This window comes from Pygocentrus nattereri, chromosome 30, assembly GCF_015220715.1.
Source record: "Pygocentrus nattereri isolate fPygNat1 chromosome 30, fPygNat1.pri, whole genome shotgun sequence".
NCBI lineage: Eukaryota > Metazoa > Chordata > Actinopteri > Characiformes > Serrasalmidae > Pygocentrus > Pygocentrus nattereri.
The window spans coordinates 1,276,575-1,296,628 of record NC_051240.1 but is presented as its reverse complement, the minus strand read 5'-3'; the positions used below and the strand labels follow the sequence as shown (position 1 = coordinate 1,296,628).

The 20,054-nt window shown below is 42.3% G+C and overlaps 1 protein-coding gene across 5 annotated transcripts in view; it reads right to left on the bottom strand.

The window, feature by feature from the left end:
* LOC108412426 (probable ubiquitin carboxyl-terminal hydrolase FAF-X) overlaps window positions 1-20,054 on the bottom strand; it is a 42,740-nt gene that overhangs the window by 21,450 nt on the left and 1,236 nt on the right. For 2 of the 5 annotated variants that reach the window (XM_017684430.2, XM_017684434.2), the window contains exons 2-16: window positions 12,630-12,889; window positions 12,058-12,203; window positions 11,776-11,855; window positions 9,592-9,704; window positions 9,252-9,470; window positions 9,014-9,129; window positions 8,665-8,916; window positions 8,205-8,343; window positions 6,514-6,666; window positions 6,301-6,405; window positions 5,337-5,543; window positions 4,989-5,125; window positions 3,586-3,702; window positions 2,272-2,405; window positions 2,009-2,096 (exon numbers count right to left, since the gene is read on the bottom strand). In XM_017684430.2, the coding sequence (XP_017539919.1) occupies window positions 2,009-2,096; window positions 2,272-2,405; window positions 3,586-3,702; window positions 4,989-5,125; window positions 5,337-5,543; window positions 6,301-6,405; window positions 6,514-6,666; window positions 8,205-8,343; window positions 8,665-8,916; window positions 9,014-9,129; window positions 9,252-9,470; window positions 9,592-9,704; window positions 11,776-11,855; window positions 12,058-12,203; window positions 12,630-12,731 (2,108 nt within the window). In that variant the 5' untranslated portion in view covers window positions 12,732-12,889. Of the gene's footprint in view, window positions 1-2,008; window positions 2,097-2,271; window positions 2,406-3,585; window positions 3,703-4,988; window positions 5,126-5,336; window positions 5,544-6,300; window positions 6,406-6,513; window positions 6,667-8,204; window positions 8,344-8,664; window positions 8,917-9,013; window positions 9,130-9,251; window positions 9,471-9,591; window positions 9,705-11,775; window positions 11,856-12,057; window positions 12,204-12,629; window positions 12,890-19,818; window positions 19,904-19,954; window positions 20,016-20,054 lie in introns of those variants that run through there. The other 3 variants (XM_017684433.2, XM_017684431.2, XM_017684435.2) reach the window with 3 other exon arrangements.

The following is a 20,054-nucleotide window of genomic DNA, read 5'->3' as shown; positions in this document are numbered from 1 at the left end:
TGGTAGGGGCAAAGGGTGGAATGGGATTGGGCCTTATAATGAGTACATCTGTAATGTACAGGTTTTAGACTGTTATTACAACACAAGGTAACTTTATCCTGTTCATCATCCTGGGTATCCTGAGATTCCCCCAAAAAATAAAATAAATAAATAAAATAAAATAAGCCTAATTGCTCTGTTGATATAAGCTGGGGCTCCAATACAGGATTTTTAGCCCAATGATTTCAACCCCGATTTGCCCCTTTTGGTACATTTTCACCATCTGAAGCCATTTTATAGATGAGGAGCTCTTTGGAAGTGACGGCCAGCATAGATGATCCAGAAGCGCAAGAGAGGAAGAGAGTCAATCTCTAGCCTTTCGATCCAGTGTGTTTGATTTTTACAACCCAAATCGTTCAACAGCCAATTAAAGGCTAGAAGAGGGGAAAAAGGGCAAAGACACGTATACACACGCCAAATGTACAGCATATCGCAAAGGCAGAGGCTGCTTGTTGAACACAGAGCACTGATAATGTCTTGTGTGGCCCCAGACATCAAGCCACTCTCTCTACAGTTTTAAATCAGCTGCCAGGTTGCAGTAAAATATTTCTTCACTTACTGCAATATCAGCACTTCTCAACCACATTCATTCCCAGTTTGCATTTCTGCTACGCTTCTTCGGTGTGCATAAATGTACATACAGGTCTCATCCAGATTAGCTACGTTTCTGGGATTGAGTGCTTTTTCAAAGCTGAACCTTGTAATAAGATCTACTGTTCATGCCCTCACAACAAAAATACAAGTCATTCTGCAGAGGAGTGACATTAGGTGTGTGAGGAGCTGAGTTTTTGAAATAAGATTTTAAAAGTAATGTAGAGTAGGCATGTCTTCACTAGCATATTACAATCTGATCATATTTAATTTTATGATAAATTAAAAAACAGCGATCGCATAGCATGCCAGAGATTTTATTAAGTATATTATATTAAGGCCGTGACACATTCATTACACGTTCTGGTTAGGGCTGCAACAAACGACTAATTTAACTAGTTGAATAATCTATCAATCACTGAAATAAATAATCAATTATTTGGATTATCAATCACTAAATCACCTTAAACCTTGAGCAGCCATCAGCTTTTAAATTGAGTGTTTTATTTACTAACAATGAAGATAAATCAATCACTGTTCTAATGAACTTTCCTTCTAATACAAAATATAATTAAAATCTCAATATCTTTTTCCTATCAAGATTTTTAATTAAGAATATGCAAAAAGGCAGCAAATAATATAATAAAAACCAAAACAGTTTTCCTTTAAATCAAGAAAATAATAATAAAAAAAAAATCTATATATATATTTAAAATTTAAATTTAAACAGTGCATTCTGCTGTGTGTCTACACCCCATATGTGAAAATGAAGGCCCGACCAAATCAGATCAGGCCGTCGACACAATTCTCTCTAGCCTGCATAGGTATTTTAATTTTCTATTAATATTAGCCTATTTCACAATGTCCTGCACTACAGTTCCCGGCACGCACTGCATTTTATGTGCACTCTGACTCCCCTACCTCAACCACACCTACAAGAATTCCACACCAGTCACATCACCCAGCACACAAGCTGCACTTCAACCACTATAGAAGACTTAACGTCAACTCAGCAGCCCAGAAAATGAGCCTAAGAATAAAAACAACTTTCAGCAAAGAAAAGATGTCAAGCAGAACGGTAGGTTTAAAAGACTAAGCTTGTGGGGACATTTACATTTTGCATATTTTAAGTATTCATGTAATATTTCAAGGTCTACCACAAGTGTCTGTATTTTACTGTTAATATGTTTGAGTATTTTGAATAAACAATGGCTAGTCTGGGTAAGGCTCCAGCAAACTTATGGGGGCAAACTTATTCTCTATGAACAGCTGGTTCTGGTGATATAACTTTATGATGACAAAGTCCCTACATGTCTGTGGCGAGGCCCTAATCACAGTTTTTGCAAGCTGTATAGGTGTGGACGAGGTTATGTCTGACCTCAGGAAGTTGAGCCTCTCCTGAACTTCCTGCACGTGGCTGTAGCGGCTGCCCACTCGAACCGTCTGAGGATCGAAGCCTGTGTGCTCTGTTGAACGCAGAGTTACAGAACCAAAGTTTTGTCATGGAGATACACATTCACATACAAATATCTAATCCTCTTCTTACAGGAGATTCAGACTTAGTCAATAAACTTTTAGTAAAAGCTGAAAGAAAGTACAACTTGGGCCCTAAACAAATCTGTGCTGAGTAATGAGACATACCTTTAGAGAACTGTCTCATGTTCTCCATGTAAGCAGACAGGTTCTCTGCAACCAGTGTGACCAGAGCATGGTTATGCTGCAGCTGGTTGATCAGGTCATGACGGTAAAATACATGAGGACTCCGCTGCGTCTGGCTGAGGGGGCAGATAGAAACAGTCATTGTGAAGAGAGCACGACAACAGCAGGATAAAGAGGATTCACTAGCATTGAAAAGCAAAGCCATGACCATTTACCAAATTCAAATTCAATGTAAGCACTGTTAAAGTTCTCAAATGGAGTTTTTATAAGGAATTACTTTTGGTTTTTAACCTCAAAATATGAGATATAATCAGACCTGGTCAGATTAGCTTGACTGCAAAGGCTTTAATTATAATATAGGAGGTCCACACTTATGGTGTTTGCATCTACAGTTAAATTTCATACAAACAGCAGACAGCCCACCCTGATGCTTTTTTCATCTTGGCTGGAGATTTCAATCATGCAGACCCAAAGAGTGTGTTTCAAAAAATATATAAACACAGTCTATCCAACATTGGGAAAAAAAAACACACTGGACCATGTTTACACCACCCAGAAAGTAGCTTACAAGGCCATTCCCCTTCCCCACCTTGGTGCCTCTGACCACATCACTGTTTTGCTAATGCCAGCATACAGACCACTGGTTAAAGTCACCAAACCAGTTCGGAAGCAGGTAAGAGTGTGGCTGGAAGAGTCTTCAGAGACACTGGAAGACTGTTTTAACACCACAGACTGGAATGTGTTTAAAGAAGTGGCGACTACAACACCACCAAAGATCTCCAGGAGTATGCTGACACAGTCACTGGCTACATCTGCATTGTAGGATGCAACTATCCTCAAGACCATCACAGTTCGGGCCAATCAGAAGCCATAGCGGACAATGGAGGTCTACAGGCTACTGAAGGCTAGGAATGCTGCCTTCTCAGCAGGAGACGAGGTGGGTCTGAGGACAGCTAGAACCAACCTGTCCCACGGCATCAGAAAGGCAAAGAGGCAGTACTCCAGGAGGGTAGTCCATCGCTTCAGCGACAACACTGATACATGGAGCCTATGGCAGGGGATACAGACCATCACAGACTACAAGCCTCCACCGCAGACCTGTGACAGCTCCACTTCTCTGCTGAATGAGCTTAACAACTTCTTAGCCTGGTTTGGGGCAGACAACAACATGCCTGCACAGAAGATCCCACCCCCTCCTGGAGACCAGGTGCTGACGCTGTGCCCAAATCAGTGTGAGGAGATCATTCAGCAGGATCAACGGTCGAAAAGCTGACCTGAAAAGTCCTGACAACATACCCGCTCGTGTGCTGAGGGACTGTGTTTGGGACCTCACAGATGTCTTTACAGATATCTTTAACATCTCGCTGAGTCAGGCTGTTGTCCCCACATGCCTGAAAGCCACCACCATCATCCCTGTAACAAAAAAAGTGTCACCCTCCTGTTTCAATGACTACTGTCCAGTTGCACTCACTACCATCCTCACAAAGTGCTTCAAATGACTGGTCATGCAGCACATCATGTGCCTAATTGCTCGGTTCATGATGCCATCTCCACCGCCCTCCATTTAGCCCTCGCACATCTGGACAAAAAAGACTCTTATGTCGGAACTTTATTTACAGATTTCAGCTCAACATTTAAAACCCATCATCCCACAGCAGCTCAATCTCGAACTGAACAGGCTGGGGCTGAACACTTCACTGTGCAACTGGCTGCTAGACTTCCTGACTGGGAGACCACAGGCAGCACAGGTCAGCAACAACACATCCCGCACCATCACACTGAACATGGGAGGCTCCCCATGGAGGTGTCCTGAGCCCCCTCCTATTCACTCCAACGTCCCATGAGTGCACACTGTCGCACAGCTCCAACCTCATCAAGTTTGCGGTTGGCACGACAGTGGTAGGTCTCATAAGCAAAAACGAGACCAACTACTACGAGGTGAGCCACCTGGCTTTGTGGTGTAGACACAATCTTCATCTGAACATTGAGAAGACGGAGGAGATCGTTGTGGAGAACGTGCACCCAGCATGCTCCTCTGACCATCAACGGTGCTGCTGTGGAGAGGGTGAACAGCACCAAGAAGACTGAGAAGAGCCAGAGCCCCAGCCCCCATCATGTGCACCTTCTACAGAGGTACCATCGAGAGCATCCTAACCAGTTGCATTGTATGGCGTCTGCACCGTGTTCTACCGCAAGACACTCCAGCTCATCATGAGAGCAGCTGAGAAGATCATTGGCACCTCCCTCCCCTCCATCCGAGAGATATACAGCTCCCGTCTCACCCGGAAAGCCCTCTGCATGGCAGGTGATCGCACTCACCCACTACACAGCTTCTTCAGCCTGATGCCATCAGGAAGAAGACTGCTGAGTCTCAGGACCAGCAGACTGGGGAACAGCTTGATCCACTAGGCTGTCAGGATGCTCACTCTCTCCCTACGACTCCCTACGACCCCCCCCCCCCCCCCTATGTTCAGTTGAACCCTGCTGAATCTAAAGTGCTTTTTATGGGCTTCATTTCTGCTTTTATTGCAATAAAGACTGGCCATTTTCATCGATCTTTGAGAGATCTCCTTTTTTCCTACAATATAGTACATAAAAGCTGTGCTATGGTCAAAAGGAAAATATATTTAAAATGTTCATCTTAAATACCCATGCAAAGCACTCCAAGAATGCATTTAAACAAACTGCTGCTAACAAACCTGAGGTTCTGAGGTGCTTCTCCAAACAGGCTACAGATCTCTCTGATCTGCTTCAGAGCCGGGATCACCCATTTATCATTAGTTCGTAGTTCCTCAATGAAACGGTCAATCCACTGGATCTTCTGCGTGTCTCGGTCCTACAGAGATGTGAGAGGAGGGACTTCAGTCACAGTCACCACCACATTTTAATTACATGTCAGTGACTAATAGCACATGACGACACGGGGATCTCTATGAACACAAAAGAAGTTGCTAATATAAAACTCTCGTAAAGGTTCATACTTGGTCATGAACTGGATTCTAGAGAACAGCTGGGCAATGCTATGGAAAGGAGACGATTATAGAAACCTGAGAACAGCTGTAGTCCAGAATCTTGATGTGCGCGCTCAGAGCCTGATCCATGATGTCGACAGGGACGTCATCACTGTGGGCCAAGTTCCATAGCAGGTTGAGCACCTTGTGAGCCATCACTCCATCCTTATCATCCTCTGCAAGTCTGCGGATCAACTCCAGCAGCTTTTCCCTCTGCTTCTTACTCGCGTTCGTCCAGCTCGCCTGCCGATAAAATTAAAAGAGCTTCCTGATAGCTTACAGTGGACTTGATCGCGTTCTGTCAAACAGTCAATCATTCAGTGACTGATGGTAGTATCATGGTCTTTCCAACACCAACAGCACAAAGTGCAAGTGTGTGGTTGCTGACTAAGAGGCTGCTCCTTTCTGCATCCAATAACTCATTTCAGTACTGCTAGTTATGTGGTTATACTACACAGAAACCAGCTGATAAACACATTTGTGGTTCGGCAGTTCTTGGTAGTGTATGTACAGCTAGTAAATGTCTTCTTACTAAAATAATAAAATGGCCAAAGCGTACCGTGAAGTCAGTCTATAAACTACTGTTACTATAGCTTCAATGGCCTTTTCTATTATTGTGGCCCGAGTGTCTTTTTCGTTATTAGTTTGATGTAACTCCATCATCTAAATAGCTCAAGTCCTCTTTCAAGTTTCATAAGGGAAGGCGTTACATGTGAAAGGCTGCAGCATAAGGCTTTGTTTGTTTAACAAGCAAAGACTACAATAAAACTGACAAATTAAAAAAAATTGCTACATATCATATAAAAGAAAACACGGTCAAAGAAATTTAAGATTACAAGACAAATATGATAAACATACATGTATCTTGAACAAAATGGTACCATTTTTATTTATATTCATATTAAATGATGCAAATTTTAATGAAAAGACATTCCAGGTTCTAATTGTTACAGCATAGAATAAAAAATTATTTCATTGTATCAACTTTAGTGTTTCTTACCTTAAAACAATCAAAGAGATGGTCTAGCTGCTCAGGAGAGAAGTCCCAGGCCAGCTTTGCCAGCAGATCATGCACATTCTTTACAATGGCCTCATGCTTACCAGCCTAAAACAACAGAACACAGAAAAAAAAATTAAGAAAGGAAACAAAAGGAAAAAAAAACATTTGACATATTATCAAATATTGTCCTTTTGTGTAATTCAGCAGTAGTACCTGAGCAGCCCAGATGTTGTCCAGGTCCTGTAAGGTCAGGGCTTTTTCTTTAATGACAAAGCGCAGTATCTTCTCTAGTTTCTCCACATACTGAGGCTGGTGCAGACTGTCTCTCAGCACAATCGACAGAATGTTATTTTGCTGTATCCATTCCTTAAATTAAAAAAAAAAAAAAAAAAAAGTTCACAAAGCAATCACAACTGACATCCTAGAATCACAGACGCATGATTCATTTTTCCTTGAAAATGCCAAAAGTACAAGCACGCTTCATTCAGTCTACACCACATCTTGTACCTGTAATCCAAAAATTAGAAACGTAGCTTTAACAGCTATGCTGGTCACTAACAAAACTTTAGAAACTCATTTTCAACCCACATTATTTAATGTTTTACATTATTTAATATTTTCACTCATGAACTTTGTTTTTCAAAATAAAACACCTACCAATGTTTTGATTTTTGCAACATTAAAAAAGTGACAGTAAAGCATTTACCACTGTAATGTTGCCAGTTTTTCCATAACCCTTAAGAGACTTTAGACACTAAGTCACGACATACTTTACGGGCGATGAATTTTAAAAATGCGCCAGTCAGGTCTAGACTGTAGACAGGCCAGCCCAACACCCACACCCTCAGTCATGCCTTTGTAATATGTGCAGAACATGGTTTTGCATAGTCTTGACGACACATGCATGGGCATCCACGAAAAAGATGTCTTCAAGGCAGCATATGTTGTTCCAAAGTCTACATGTACTTTTTGGTATTAATGGCACCATCACAGTAGGGTATGTTACCTTGCCAAAAGGTCGCTAAAACAACCCCACACCATGACAGACAATGGCTTTCGGACTCATTACAAGTAACAGTCGGATGGTCAGTTTCATCTTTGGTCCAGAGGACCTGGCCATTTACTCCACAAAAAGACGTGAAATACTGATTCGTCTGACCTCAATACGTTTCCACTTTGTGATGGTCCATCCCAGTTGCCTCTGAGCCCAGAAAAGTTGAGGGCACTTCTGGCCAGAGTTAACAAAAGGCTCCCTTTTGGCCCAGTTAAGTTCTGACAGGCATTTGTGGATGTAACTACATATTGTAGTGCTTGACAAAGTCATCCTGAGCCACTTTGCCACTTAGGCTTGCATCCTTGCCCTTTACGCAAAGAAATTCCCCCAAATTCCTTGAATCATTTCATTGTTATGCACCGTAGAGGGTGAAATATCTAAACCCATTCCAGTCTCTTTATGAAACATTGCTTTTAAACAATTCTCTCATACGTTTTCCGGAAAACTGGTTCTCAGCCCATCTTTGCTCCTAAAGAACTATGACTTAGATGCTACTTTTGTACCAAATCATGATTATAATGAGCAAATCACATCATTATTAAAAGACTTAACCTTATTACTAGCCCTAAAATACTCTGTCACAGCTTTTTTCGGAATGTGTTGCATTCCAGAATGGCAGGAATGGACGTGTATTTACACACGAAATGATGTTAAACCAGACCAAGCATGAAATATCTGGTGCTCATACTGTCTGCAATTAAATCAAAGTGGAAGTATATTTTAGAAATCATTGCTTTATTTTTTAATTCGCATTTTCCATACTGTCCCAACTTCTTCTGGTTTGCTGATGTACATCCAAAGACAGACGGCAGTTTTCACGTCTCATATGCTGTCAATAAACTGCTCTTACCGCCATTCTTTCAGCAGTGAGCCACTCTTCTTCCTCTGGGTTTCCATGGCGATGGGTGTAATAAGAAACGCTGGAGATCACTTTGTTCACTTCATTTAGTGCATTCATTTTTCCATTAAAAGATGAAATTTGCAATAACCTGTAAAAAAGCCAAGTTATGTAATTACAACACTTGGTTACATACTTAGATTATGCAAATGTAATGCAAAACAAATTACATTAAAATCAACCTGAAATAAAACATGAGATCTATCTTAGTTCATGTTTTGTCGTTTCACACCAATTAAAAGCCAAAATGTTCATTTTCCTCATCATTTTTTACTGAACAGTTTTCCTAGCCTACAGTTTGCTGCTCAAGTATTGCTTAGGTCAACATGGACACTGCGAAATGTGTCATAACGGGCTTGAAAGTATTAACAAACCTAACATTTCTTTTGGGAAGCATTTGGAGATCACTCACCTAAGGATCATTTTTAACCTAAAGATTTCTAAATTCTTGACAGTTTCTTCTTGGCCTGGTACTCTGGATGCCAGATTCTTCAGGGACTTGATAATCATTGAAAGGGCATCATTCTTGGCTTCATTCTTGGCCTCCTTCTTAAGTTCCTCATCTGTGAGGTTCTCCAAAAACTGTGGAACCATCTCAATCACGGGCAAGAAGAACTTCTTCACTGTGTGCAACGTCAAGAACTCATAGCACTGCCCAAAAGGCCTGTGGGGAAAAAGAACCATCAAATTGTTGCATATATGTTAAGGGAATAGAGAAGATAAGTCATTGTTCCACATTTTTGTGTTTAAAGATATCTTACTTGATGAGTGCTGCAATAATCTGTACATTAAGAGCCTGGCCACTCATGAAACGATCATGCAGAACCTGGAACCCGTTCAGGGTGCCAAATTTATTTATGAGGTCCACCAGCCAGCCCTGAGCATAAAGAGACAGACAGGAAAAAGATGACAGATGAAAACCGAACCAGGGCAAAAACTAAATAAAATCTTTACTTTTCAATGTTAGTGCAACAGACATGCAAGTTAAAGCGACAATACCTTAGGTGAACGAGGATCTGGTGGACGTGCAAAGAGCTCATCATCAGCGAGCTGGGCACCAGCAGGCACACTCTCAGACGGGCGAGTCCCGTTGTAGATGTGAAACTTGCAGTGAGGGTTGGTTGCCATGGCTAGCAGCTCAAGCAGAGGAAACCAATCTTGAGACAGTTTGACCACACAGAGCTCCACCAGGCGGTGTGTGTTATTGATGATGCACCTCTGCGGAGCAGAATCAACAGTCCAGCAAAAGAAAGGACACCAGCAAAGAACAGAAGCACATGTTATTGAATCCTTTCAGCACAAAGAACACTCAAACCATACTACAGACAAAGGTACTTACATGAATTTCAAACTTCCAGCCACTCACTGCCTCATCTGTCAGTATTTTCGTGAACGAGATTGTCAGACCATCTCGGAAAAACCTTTGACACGCCTCACACTTCACATCAAGCCCTTTAGAAAAATGGACTAGTAAATATCCTCGTAGTTCAAAACATTAGCATGATCATTTGGATTAATGTAAATTTATTTACCAGGTTTGCAATTAGTAAATTAAAAAAAACAAACAAACAAACAAACAAACTTGACACTGTTACTTCATCAAGACCTCTACCATTACTCTACTCACAGCTTCTCCACTAGCAACACACTAACATCTGTCCCAACACTTACACACACAATAACATGTTTGTGCATTCAAGACAAAAGGCTACAACTCACACTTGGAATTAACTGTAGCAAAACTACTTTTTTCATGCTATGCTAGAGGCGTGAAGTCAGTTGTCAATTTAGCCAACGTCTTTACTGTGTTACAATCAGGGTCATGCATTTCAACTACTTTGGATAGAGGATCCTTTAGCATTAATGAGTGGATATTCAGTTGACGGCAGGGGAAAAAAGCAGAAAGGAAACAACAGACTTCAGTCAAAATTCGTACAGAGCTGTAGGCTTATATATTTAGATGACAACAATGAAGATTAAAATTTAAAACGCTTTATTATTTGGAAAAATCCAAGGGAAACTAGAAGGCCTTGTGCCATATGAGTAACAGACACTGCCCCTGCAGAGCAGTTAAAGAGCTGACACTAACCAGTACAATGTTGGATGCTGATGAGGACATGCCATCTTCTACACAAGGTCTTTTCTCCTCAGCGAAATTTGTCAGAGAAATGTATTTTCAGCGAGAGTCGTTAGCGTGGTTAACAAAGAAGCCACACCAGAGCCCCAGCCATGCTATTTCTGCCTTTTCAGTCACTTCCTTCAAAAGTGCTTGGCAACTTGCTAGCAAATCGGTCACATTATGCAGTCATGGTAAAATCTAAAACCAGTGCTTCACTGAACTTCTGGCCTGTGTATTTACTGCATCTTCCTATGACTGAATGTAGTGAATAACTGAACAGCGGTTTTAGTATTAAGAGTACTGGCACCACAAACGGTTAACCGAGTACTCAAGTATTTGTGCACGTCCCTAATTTAAAAATTTATTTATTCTAGGCCATCATAAGTGTGACACAAGCATAAAACTCTCTGCACATCACCGTACATAAAGGTATAGTGTACATGTATAATTTCTTTTACAATTACAACTATTTTAGATGCTGGAATATAGCTACTTCTGTATGTTAACAGTGGTTGTTATAGTGGGACGTTCCCTTACTGTTAAGAAAAACCACAGCTGAAATTTGGTAAATATTACAACTCATTCAAGCTCCCAGTTGCAGATATTAAGCTGTGGATTTCTGGACTTGATGCGAGGACCCAGCCCCAAGACTCTAAACTCATAAGACCAGCCATTCTTTAAATATTTCTTCCCTATGACCCTCCCTCAACAAACGATATCACACCTTTTCTCCACTTTTGCCCTCCACTGAAACATGACAATCCTGACTGTTCAGCTAAGCAGGCCTTTATGTATTCTATGGAGTTACTTTCATGGCATTAAAAATGTGAATTTTAATGCTAGTAATTAAATTTCTAAAAGCATTCCGTTTTTCTATTAATTTTAATCTTTTTAACAGGCAAAACAAGTCGAACACCAAATCTCTACCCTGCCCACCCTCCTTGCCATAACTGACTAACCCAAACCCCCTACCCAACTACCCCACACATCAGTGGAAAGGGACCACTACAGGACCATCACTGACATATTATTTGGGTGATGATCCCAAATGATGTGCGACACTGTGTGACACTGAAATAGCAGTGGTATGAGTGTAGGCGCATATGCATTGTTGGGGATGACAAGTCTCTAGGAGCATGTGGGCGGAGAAGAAAAAAAACAACAACATACATTCATGCTATGTTGCACAATACCACGTAGCATAAAAGAAATCTAATGCCACTCTGTGCCATTTCTGTTCTAAAACAATCCGTACAAAGGTTATGATGCAGAAATAATTTCAACCTGCATATATAAAGAACCAGTATATTGCCCACTGCTTGTCAAAGGTCAAAGTCACCCGCCTCTGTGTTTGACAATTCTGCAAGAAACCATCAAAACAATGGTACTTTTTTCTTTTTTTACCTTTTTTACTAAGATCTATAGCAGCTTCAAGTAGAACTTCCAGCTCCCCCTTTGGCAAGACTGGGACCACCCAGCGAGGTCTGAGAAGAGAAGACATGCAATACAAGAAGGTAAGTACAAAAATCACACTGCACCAAGAGACTAAAGAACAAAGGAAAAAAAAAAAGAAACTACTATTAAAATACTTCTCGATTGAATAACCACCACTTTACCAGTACATCAGCATGTAACTACAATTAAGAGTCATTCTGAGTAACACTAAAGATGAAAAAGATTGCAGACCGGTTGATCATGTCATCCAGCTTGGCCAGGTCTGTGTGGGGAAAGGCTGGCTCCTCCTCTTCCTGTGCCTGCTGAGCATCACCCTGCCCCTGCTCCTCTGGTGGACTCAGCGGAGACGTTTCATTAGAGGAGTTGGGAGAGGGCGCCTACGCAAACACACACACACGCAAAGACGTCAGTGTGTAATACAAGAGAAGAGGCAAAGCCATTGGTGAATGAGACCGAACTGCTGACAGACAGCAAGAAAGAAAAAAGTCTGAAGCTCAATGAGGGTGTTAATGGGAGCTTAAGATTTCTGGCTTTGCTCCACTTCCCAAGCCGATTTATTAATTTCTCTGGTACCAATTAGGATTTAACAGTGAATTGTCATGGCTTAGAGGGCCTAATCAGTCACCAAAGCCAAAACAAAAGCAATCAAGCCACAGCTAAGGGAGAAGAAAAAACCACAAGGAGTCAAAACTTTCTTACTTAACTTTCTCATTAAACACGCTGTGCATTAACCACATGTACCTACAGCTGTATCCATATGCACAGGTGCACTGACATGCAAATATGTACCCACAGAGGCATACCTGGTTCTGGGGAAGCAGGGTTTGGCTCTGGCCATCCGGAGCTTGGCTCTGGCCCTGGTTGTCGCTGCTCCCCACAGGGGAGCCCCGTGTGGTGGCAGTCATGCTCGACACAGGGCAAATTTTTGCAATTTTGTCCGCTTATGTGGCAGGAGTCAGGTGGGAAATCACTGCCTGGAAGGCAGCAAGGTGGAACCAGAGAGCGACCGAGTGGAAGAGCAGCAGATGAGGCTTGGGCGGAGTTGCAGTGAACATTGCATTACCTGTAAGACAGAAGCAGATAAGTGAGTCGCTGGGTTACAATGGTGGAGATACCAAAGCAAATCACTGACAACATTCAAGTAAACTAATTAAAGATAAAAAAAAAATTAAAAAGACTTAAAATATGCCTCAATTAATCAGCAACAATTAGTTGCCCATTTGTATGATAAATGGTGCACTTCTCTCTCACAGTAAGATGGAGAGCCTGATTGACACGCCCATGTACAGTGATGTGTAAAAGTGCAGGCATCCCTTGTCAAATAACTTGTCCGGTTGATTTTCTAACTAAAAATAAGATGATACATCCTCTACAGGGAACAATTTTTAAAGGCATGATTACTGTCCATTTGCCTTTTTTTTAAATAAACACATTGGGGAAAAAACCCTTTTATATTTTATTTTTTTCTAAATATGTTAAACAATAATAAACAAACTATGTGCACTAAAGTTTGCAGAAAAATGCTATATTTGTTCGCTCCCTGCAGATTTATGTTCTCATTTTCACAAATCAACAAAACATGGAATTTGACCAGAGCTTTTTAAACTTTTTTCATACAACTGTACACATTTCGTCTCCACACAGTGCTTTTATATTTTTAATGTGATTTCAAAATTTCCTTATCTTTTTCCAACAGTATTTTCCTGTGTGTTTGAAAGACAATTCGTTCTTTTTCATTTGTCATTCTTCAGTTGAATCCATTCTTATTGTTTGGCCTTTTTTGAAATCTTTGATTACTCAGCTAATTGGCAAAGCCACTGTAATACACTGAATTACAGCGATAGCCCTACATTCCAGCAATGAAGTCACTCTGCACAAGTTTATCATCAGTCTTTCGAGTGCTCTGTAACATGAACACAGTTCAGCTGATTTCACAGAATATCTGCAATCCTGCTTGGCACGTTACAGCATAAAGCTGCGCTGAAGCAATGCATCATCACTCAGAGTTGACTGATGTGAAAAGGACACAGGCCTGGCCTGCCTGTAGGACTCCTGTTCCATCCGAGTTGAGATGTCAGTGCAGAGAACCAGTTGCTCTCGTCCATCCTCTATAGGCAGATTACGAAACCAAGATGTGCTCCAAACTCATATAGAGCACTCAAATTACAAAACAACTCAAAGTTCATTTACGTTTCACTGCATTAAAATGCATCATTACCATGTAGGCCTAATTAATCTTGATAGCCACCACCGAGAAGCTGTTCTTCTAATCTCACTTACCACGGCGTTAACATGCTCTAACATACACAGAGACCATCTTCTCCTGTTGCTGGTTTGGCTGTGCAGGCATGGTATTCTGTTGTCATCATACACTGCACCGCACTATTTATAGACAGCTGAACAGCTCCGCTGATCTGTGTCACTGGTGCATTTACATAGAGCGCTTCAAATTTACACAGACAAATGTAGGCAACTTCACTTCAATGGAGTTTACACTTCTAAAATGGTTCTACTGAATCAGACACAAAGCAGACGCAGCTATGCAATCTAAGCGCTCCCATTAAAATCCACAAAATTTGAGACTCTTGCTTGGAGAACGATGGGTTTGGCTAGAAATGACGTCAAGCTGAAATACAAGCCCTTTCCCCCGATTTCCTGCATGAGACCTAGCTTGGGTTTGAAGTGATGTCTGAAACTCCCTAGGGCACCACAGACACAGCAAAGCGGCTGGCCTTATCTTTTCATACTCCAACAGCTTAGTTTGATAATATATAGGTGTGGAATAAATAAGTAAACACAGTATCTATTTTCAATAAACAGTACATAAACAATTACAACCTGACATCAGTACATGCAAATACTAAACATATACATGCACACACATTTCAATTTATACACATACATGTATAAATATATTAATACGTAGGTATACAGATATAAATATATACATATATAAATCGATATACACGCATATGATTGAAATGTGCAGCAGCTAATGACTAAACACAAGGTTAACTGAAGCCTTTTGCAATGAATTTATCACAATTATGCTTAACACAATTCAGCAACGACTGCACATTAAAGACTCTCGCATAATTAAAGTTCCCAGCAGCTTTTACTGGGTAGCCGATATGGGAAATCTTGCTGTTTACTTGATAGACATGTAGGTAGTGGTGAATGAGCCACACTGTTCTTTTACCTTATCATTAGGGATGCACAATATACCGTTTGTTATTTCAATACTCATTGCACAGAAGGCTGCAATGTTTGGAGCACTATAAGTATCTCACTCTCAAGTCTGACCCATCGCCATCAGAGTCTTGTCTAGAACGTAAATATTAAAGTCATTTGCCAACACCTGTCTGTCATTACTTCACCCTGTCTGAAATCTATAAAATCAGTCCAATCATCTGCATTCATGGTCAGTAGATCAACTGACTGTTCGCAAAATGATGACCGACATGAATCTCAGCGCATCATTGCTTGGCAACCAATTTTAAGCATTACTCCAGACAAAACTCATGAGCAGCAATTAAGGGGTCAATACATTAGCACTAAAGAGGCTTTTCATGAAGTACAGTCTTAAAAAGGTGGTTCTTCAAGTGTTCTTTAGTTGGGGGGGGGTGTGCAGTCGTGGGCTGGACGTTAGGGAACTGGCCCTGTGACCTGTGAACTGGCCGGTTCGATCCCCAGTGCCGACAGTCCATGACAGAGGTGAAGACACCTAACCTCCAACTGCCCCCCGGGCGCCGTGGATAGGGCTGTCCACCACTCCAGGCAAGTGTGCTCACTGTCCCCTAGTGTGTGTGTGTGTGTGTGTGTGTGTTTCACTTCATGGATGGGTTAAACTTAGTGAAGAAAGTGGTTCTATATAGAAGCAAAATGGTTCTGCTATTGTCCCAGGCTTGACATCATAACATTGGAGTGCTATATAGAGCCCTCTTCAAAAAGGCACTACCTAGAACCATCTCCAGCACATTCGTCATCAAGCACTTTCATGACGAAAAGAACCCTTTAACCATGCAAAAGGTGCTTTGAGTGTTCGTGGTTCTATATGGAACCATTTCTTAGAATATAACAGAATTAACAACCATTTGTCTCACTGTGAAATTAGATCTCTGCATTTAACCCATCCAAACACCCACATGCACACTAGTGAACACACACACTAGGGGGCAGTGAGCACACAGTAGTAGTGGGCAGCCCTATCCACGGCGTCCGGGGAGCAGTTGGGAGTTAGGCGTCTTGCTCAAGGACACTTCAGTCATGGACTGTCAGCAAGGGGGCAATGTTCCAGTCACGGGCTGGTTCCCTAACCTCCAGCCCACGACTGCCCCCTATGTATTTCAATATAAATGTGTCTCCCATCAGAAACCGGTATCCCAGAAACTGAAATAATACAAGCTTAGCATTGTGCTAATGTCACACACACACAATCATTTCCTGAATATTTTATTGCATTACCTATTGCTACAAATTTGATAATAAGGACCAGAAAGATTAGACAAGTCACCTATTAAGAGTGAATCTAGTGATCTAGACCCAAAAATAAACAAAGCCAAGACTAGGACTAACCTGATAAGTCAATACACAGACATATGCCTGCCACATTCACTCTTTACAGCCAACTCATTTTCCCCCTTGGAATTTAAGTACTAAACAAATCACATTTAATCAGCTCTGTTTTGGATGCACAAGCAAAAAACTCAAATTCAACACAAATATAAACCTATATTTCTAAATATCTACATTCTGATGTGCTCGTGTTTGGTCTGTACAACATGATCAAAACATTTTCAAATACCCCTTTAATTAATAATAACTCATTGGCAAATACTTAATGACAAGACCAAAAACATATCTGGCAATGTTCGCAAAACGATGACCGACATGAGTCTCAGTGCATCACTGCTTAGCAGCCACCAGGTCAGTAAAGCTTCCAGCATCTTTTACCTACCATAAAATTAACTGAGCAAAAATCGTATTTAGGACTACAAACGTACTACTACGCACGGCTTTGCAGTCAATAAGGTTTGGGAAAACTGTCTGTGTTCAAGATCTTTAGTATTAGCTCGTCTAAAAGACAGCTTTGGTCATTCAAACCTCACTTTAACAAGCAACGACCAAAAGATTTCCATGGATTTGTTAATGTAAACAGGGTTTTCAGAACAAGCTTTCCTTTAAATTGTCCTACAATCATACTGTGCCAATTAATGCACACATAACGATCATCACGCAAAGCCGATCATCTTTTGAGCAGTAAAATGTGCTTAAATAAAATGTTGAGTGTGTTTCCAGAAGTTCCTTTATGCTCTGATTCTTCTTTTTTCCCCACATTTTTCAATGCTACAAACACTATCAGGTGGCCCGAGCTAAAAGATTGAGAGCATATCAAAAGAAACTATCCGAGGCTGGGCTGGAATGCTTACTGGCAGCTGTAATCTTGTTTAAGAGCCTTCATTTGCTAAAGCATCTGCAGAAGACCTGCAGAGAGGCGTACTCACAGCACATGCCGTTATCAGAGCCTTGACACGACTCAAGACGTGTTTAGACAATGTTTTTTAGGGTCAGCATCAGTATCAATAAGCAGGGATAGATTCACCTTTGTACTCTGCATTTTTCTGTAAATACATGTTTCTAATTCTAAACAGAGTGACGAGACTAATCGATTCTCCCTGTTGCTCAATTTATGTGAACTTCATTAATGCAGTTTAAGTACAAAGTTTGCTTGTGATTCTCAAGAAGCCAGTATGATACATAAGGCCAATATTCAGAAAAGCACGTTCAACTAGAACCTTTCATGTTTGCTATGCATGTATTAACCCATAAAAGCAAGCAGTGACCTAGCTAACCAGACCACTGCGACATTAACAGCATTAAGGGCTCCTTTACCAACAGCAGGGTATCCCTGCTCACACCGTCACGAACAGCTGCTCTGTGTGTCCGTCTTGCTGTCAGGTCCGGCTGCACACTAACTGAAGTAAACCAACTAACTGAAAATGCGGGACAGCTGTGGAAAGGACGGTGTGGAGTGGTAATGTAAATCTAGTGCAACCCAATTCAACGACTGAACTGCCAAGAAAGAAAACGCATCTAATTTAGCTCTGACTAAATACGCCATGGTAGAGCAGCGCCAATACATACGAAAACTGGATGAATCTAAAATGACAGAATGAGCCCATTTTCATCCAGAGTTTAAAAGGGATTTGGGGTGCAAAATCTGCCTTCGGCTTCAGGTCCCTGAACGCTTCCTACGCTGTACTTTATATTTGGTGCCATGTTTCAGGAACTGAAATAAGAACAACATCCTGTCGTGCAGGTGGCCTGGTTTGTTCCTCTGTTAAGGCCGTTTGCTGCAATTCTTCACATGAAATGTTGAAGCAGAGGACTGATTTACAAACACAAACAGCACAAAACTTAAACTGATAAAGGCCAGAACAAAAGAAAATGTACAAAACAGAATCATAAGAGTCAAAACAACCAGATAACCCCCTCAATACCACCCCCCACCACCCTCGACCCCCCCCCCCGTTTGGTTTGAAACCACACAGCCTCCCAAGGAAACTTCTAACACTGGATGGCTGAACGGACAGGCATCAGCTGGCTCTACATGCGAGGTGAAAACAGGTAATTCAAGTTCACCAAAGAAAGACACAGTAGCATATATGCATGCATTTTCATGATTTCTCCCCTGGAAATCCTCAGCGCTGACTTAGAACAAACAAAAAGGAAAGTACAGTACAGGGCCTTGTCGTTAGACCGAAACTTCCCACTTAAATGGGGAACGCTTGTAGACCACAAATAGTGGTCTTCACATGAAACATGTTGCACGTGGAAGCTCTAGAGCTGGCCCTTTGTTTTAACTGTCAGGAGGTGTTCTCCTTATACTAACCACACTAACTGCACCCCCAGTTAGGTGGGAGTATACAGAAATGCAGCGAGCCCACAACACTGAAGTCAACTCTGCAGCTCAGCTGCCAACAAGTATTCCGAGTCAGACTCTCCCCAGTCTGGGTCTTCTCATCATCTCCACCGGCTGGAATGGAGTGACAAATTAAAATGAAACAGCTTTGGCTGTTTTTGTCTGGAGACAAATAGGAAAATAACCAGAATGCGTCGAGCAAGTGGTTGCAACAAAACACAAAACAGCCTTCGCCTTTTCTTCATCCCATCAAAACAAACGCACAGGCTGATCCAAAGGAGCTCAGGTTGCTTCGTTTTTCGATCGTTTTGGTAAAGAACAGCCACTGCTGCGCCCAGCTCGGAGCTACATAACCAAGTCTGGGTAACGGCTTGGTTAGGCTGCGGTTCCTGACAGTTCGCAGTCCGGCCCACTTCAGCAAAATGCTATTTTCCCCCTAATCGTCATGTAGCCAGCGAGCTAACGGCTAGCTTAGCTAACGATCACAAAGCAGGCTGTCGGTCTATGATGCAGAAGACCACCGCCACTGACAGGCGCGTGCGAGCGGGGGTGTAGTCGGTCTTGAGAAGGTGCAGCTGTCTAATCAGCCCAGTTAACCTAGCTGGTTATTTCTGCCCGAGCCCTGCCGAGAGTAACCGCTAACCAGACAGTTAGCTAGCAGGTCCACCAGCTCCAGCTACTTCAGGGAGGTTCAGCCTCGCTGGGAACACCGCTCAGCGACGCCGGCGCGCTGTGAAGGTGTACAGCTCCACTATTCACCCTTCTAGAAATAAATGTAACGCATTTATACCGTTTACACCCAAACACGTTCATACGGTGTCACTGCGGCCTCGCTAACTAGCCAGCGGCCGAGCACCGTCTCTTTCAGGCCCAGTTAGCTCGCAGGCTAGCGGGCTAGCAGGCTAGCGCTCCCCCGCTACTCCACCTCATTAATGGCGCTGCGCTCGCTCGCCGGCCACAGTGGCGTTAGCCAACCTGCTAGCGCCGACCGCGTTAGCAGCCTCGAAGCATTTGTCCTCGATTCTGACACGCCAGCCGTCTCGGCGCCCCACAGTTTAGCTGCAACTGACCTTGACATCTTTCTCGAAAGCAAGGCAGAGTTTCCACCCGCCTCCGGGAGAAGGAGCGGCTCGGGCTGCGGAGATATGTCAGCCATTTTGCTCGAGCAGAATACACCAGCCACCGGCTTCTCCACCCACAACCTACCGAGCTAACCGCCGTTAACTCTGCCGCGGCCCGACGGACGGAGCTGGACTCGCGCCTTTCTTTCTCCCTTCTTTAAATGCACGGTCCACGCCACGACGGC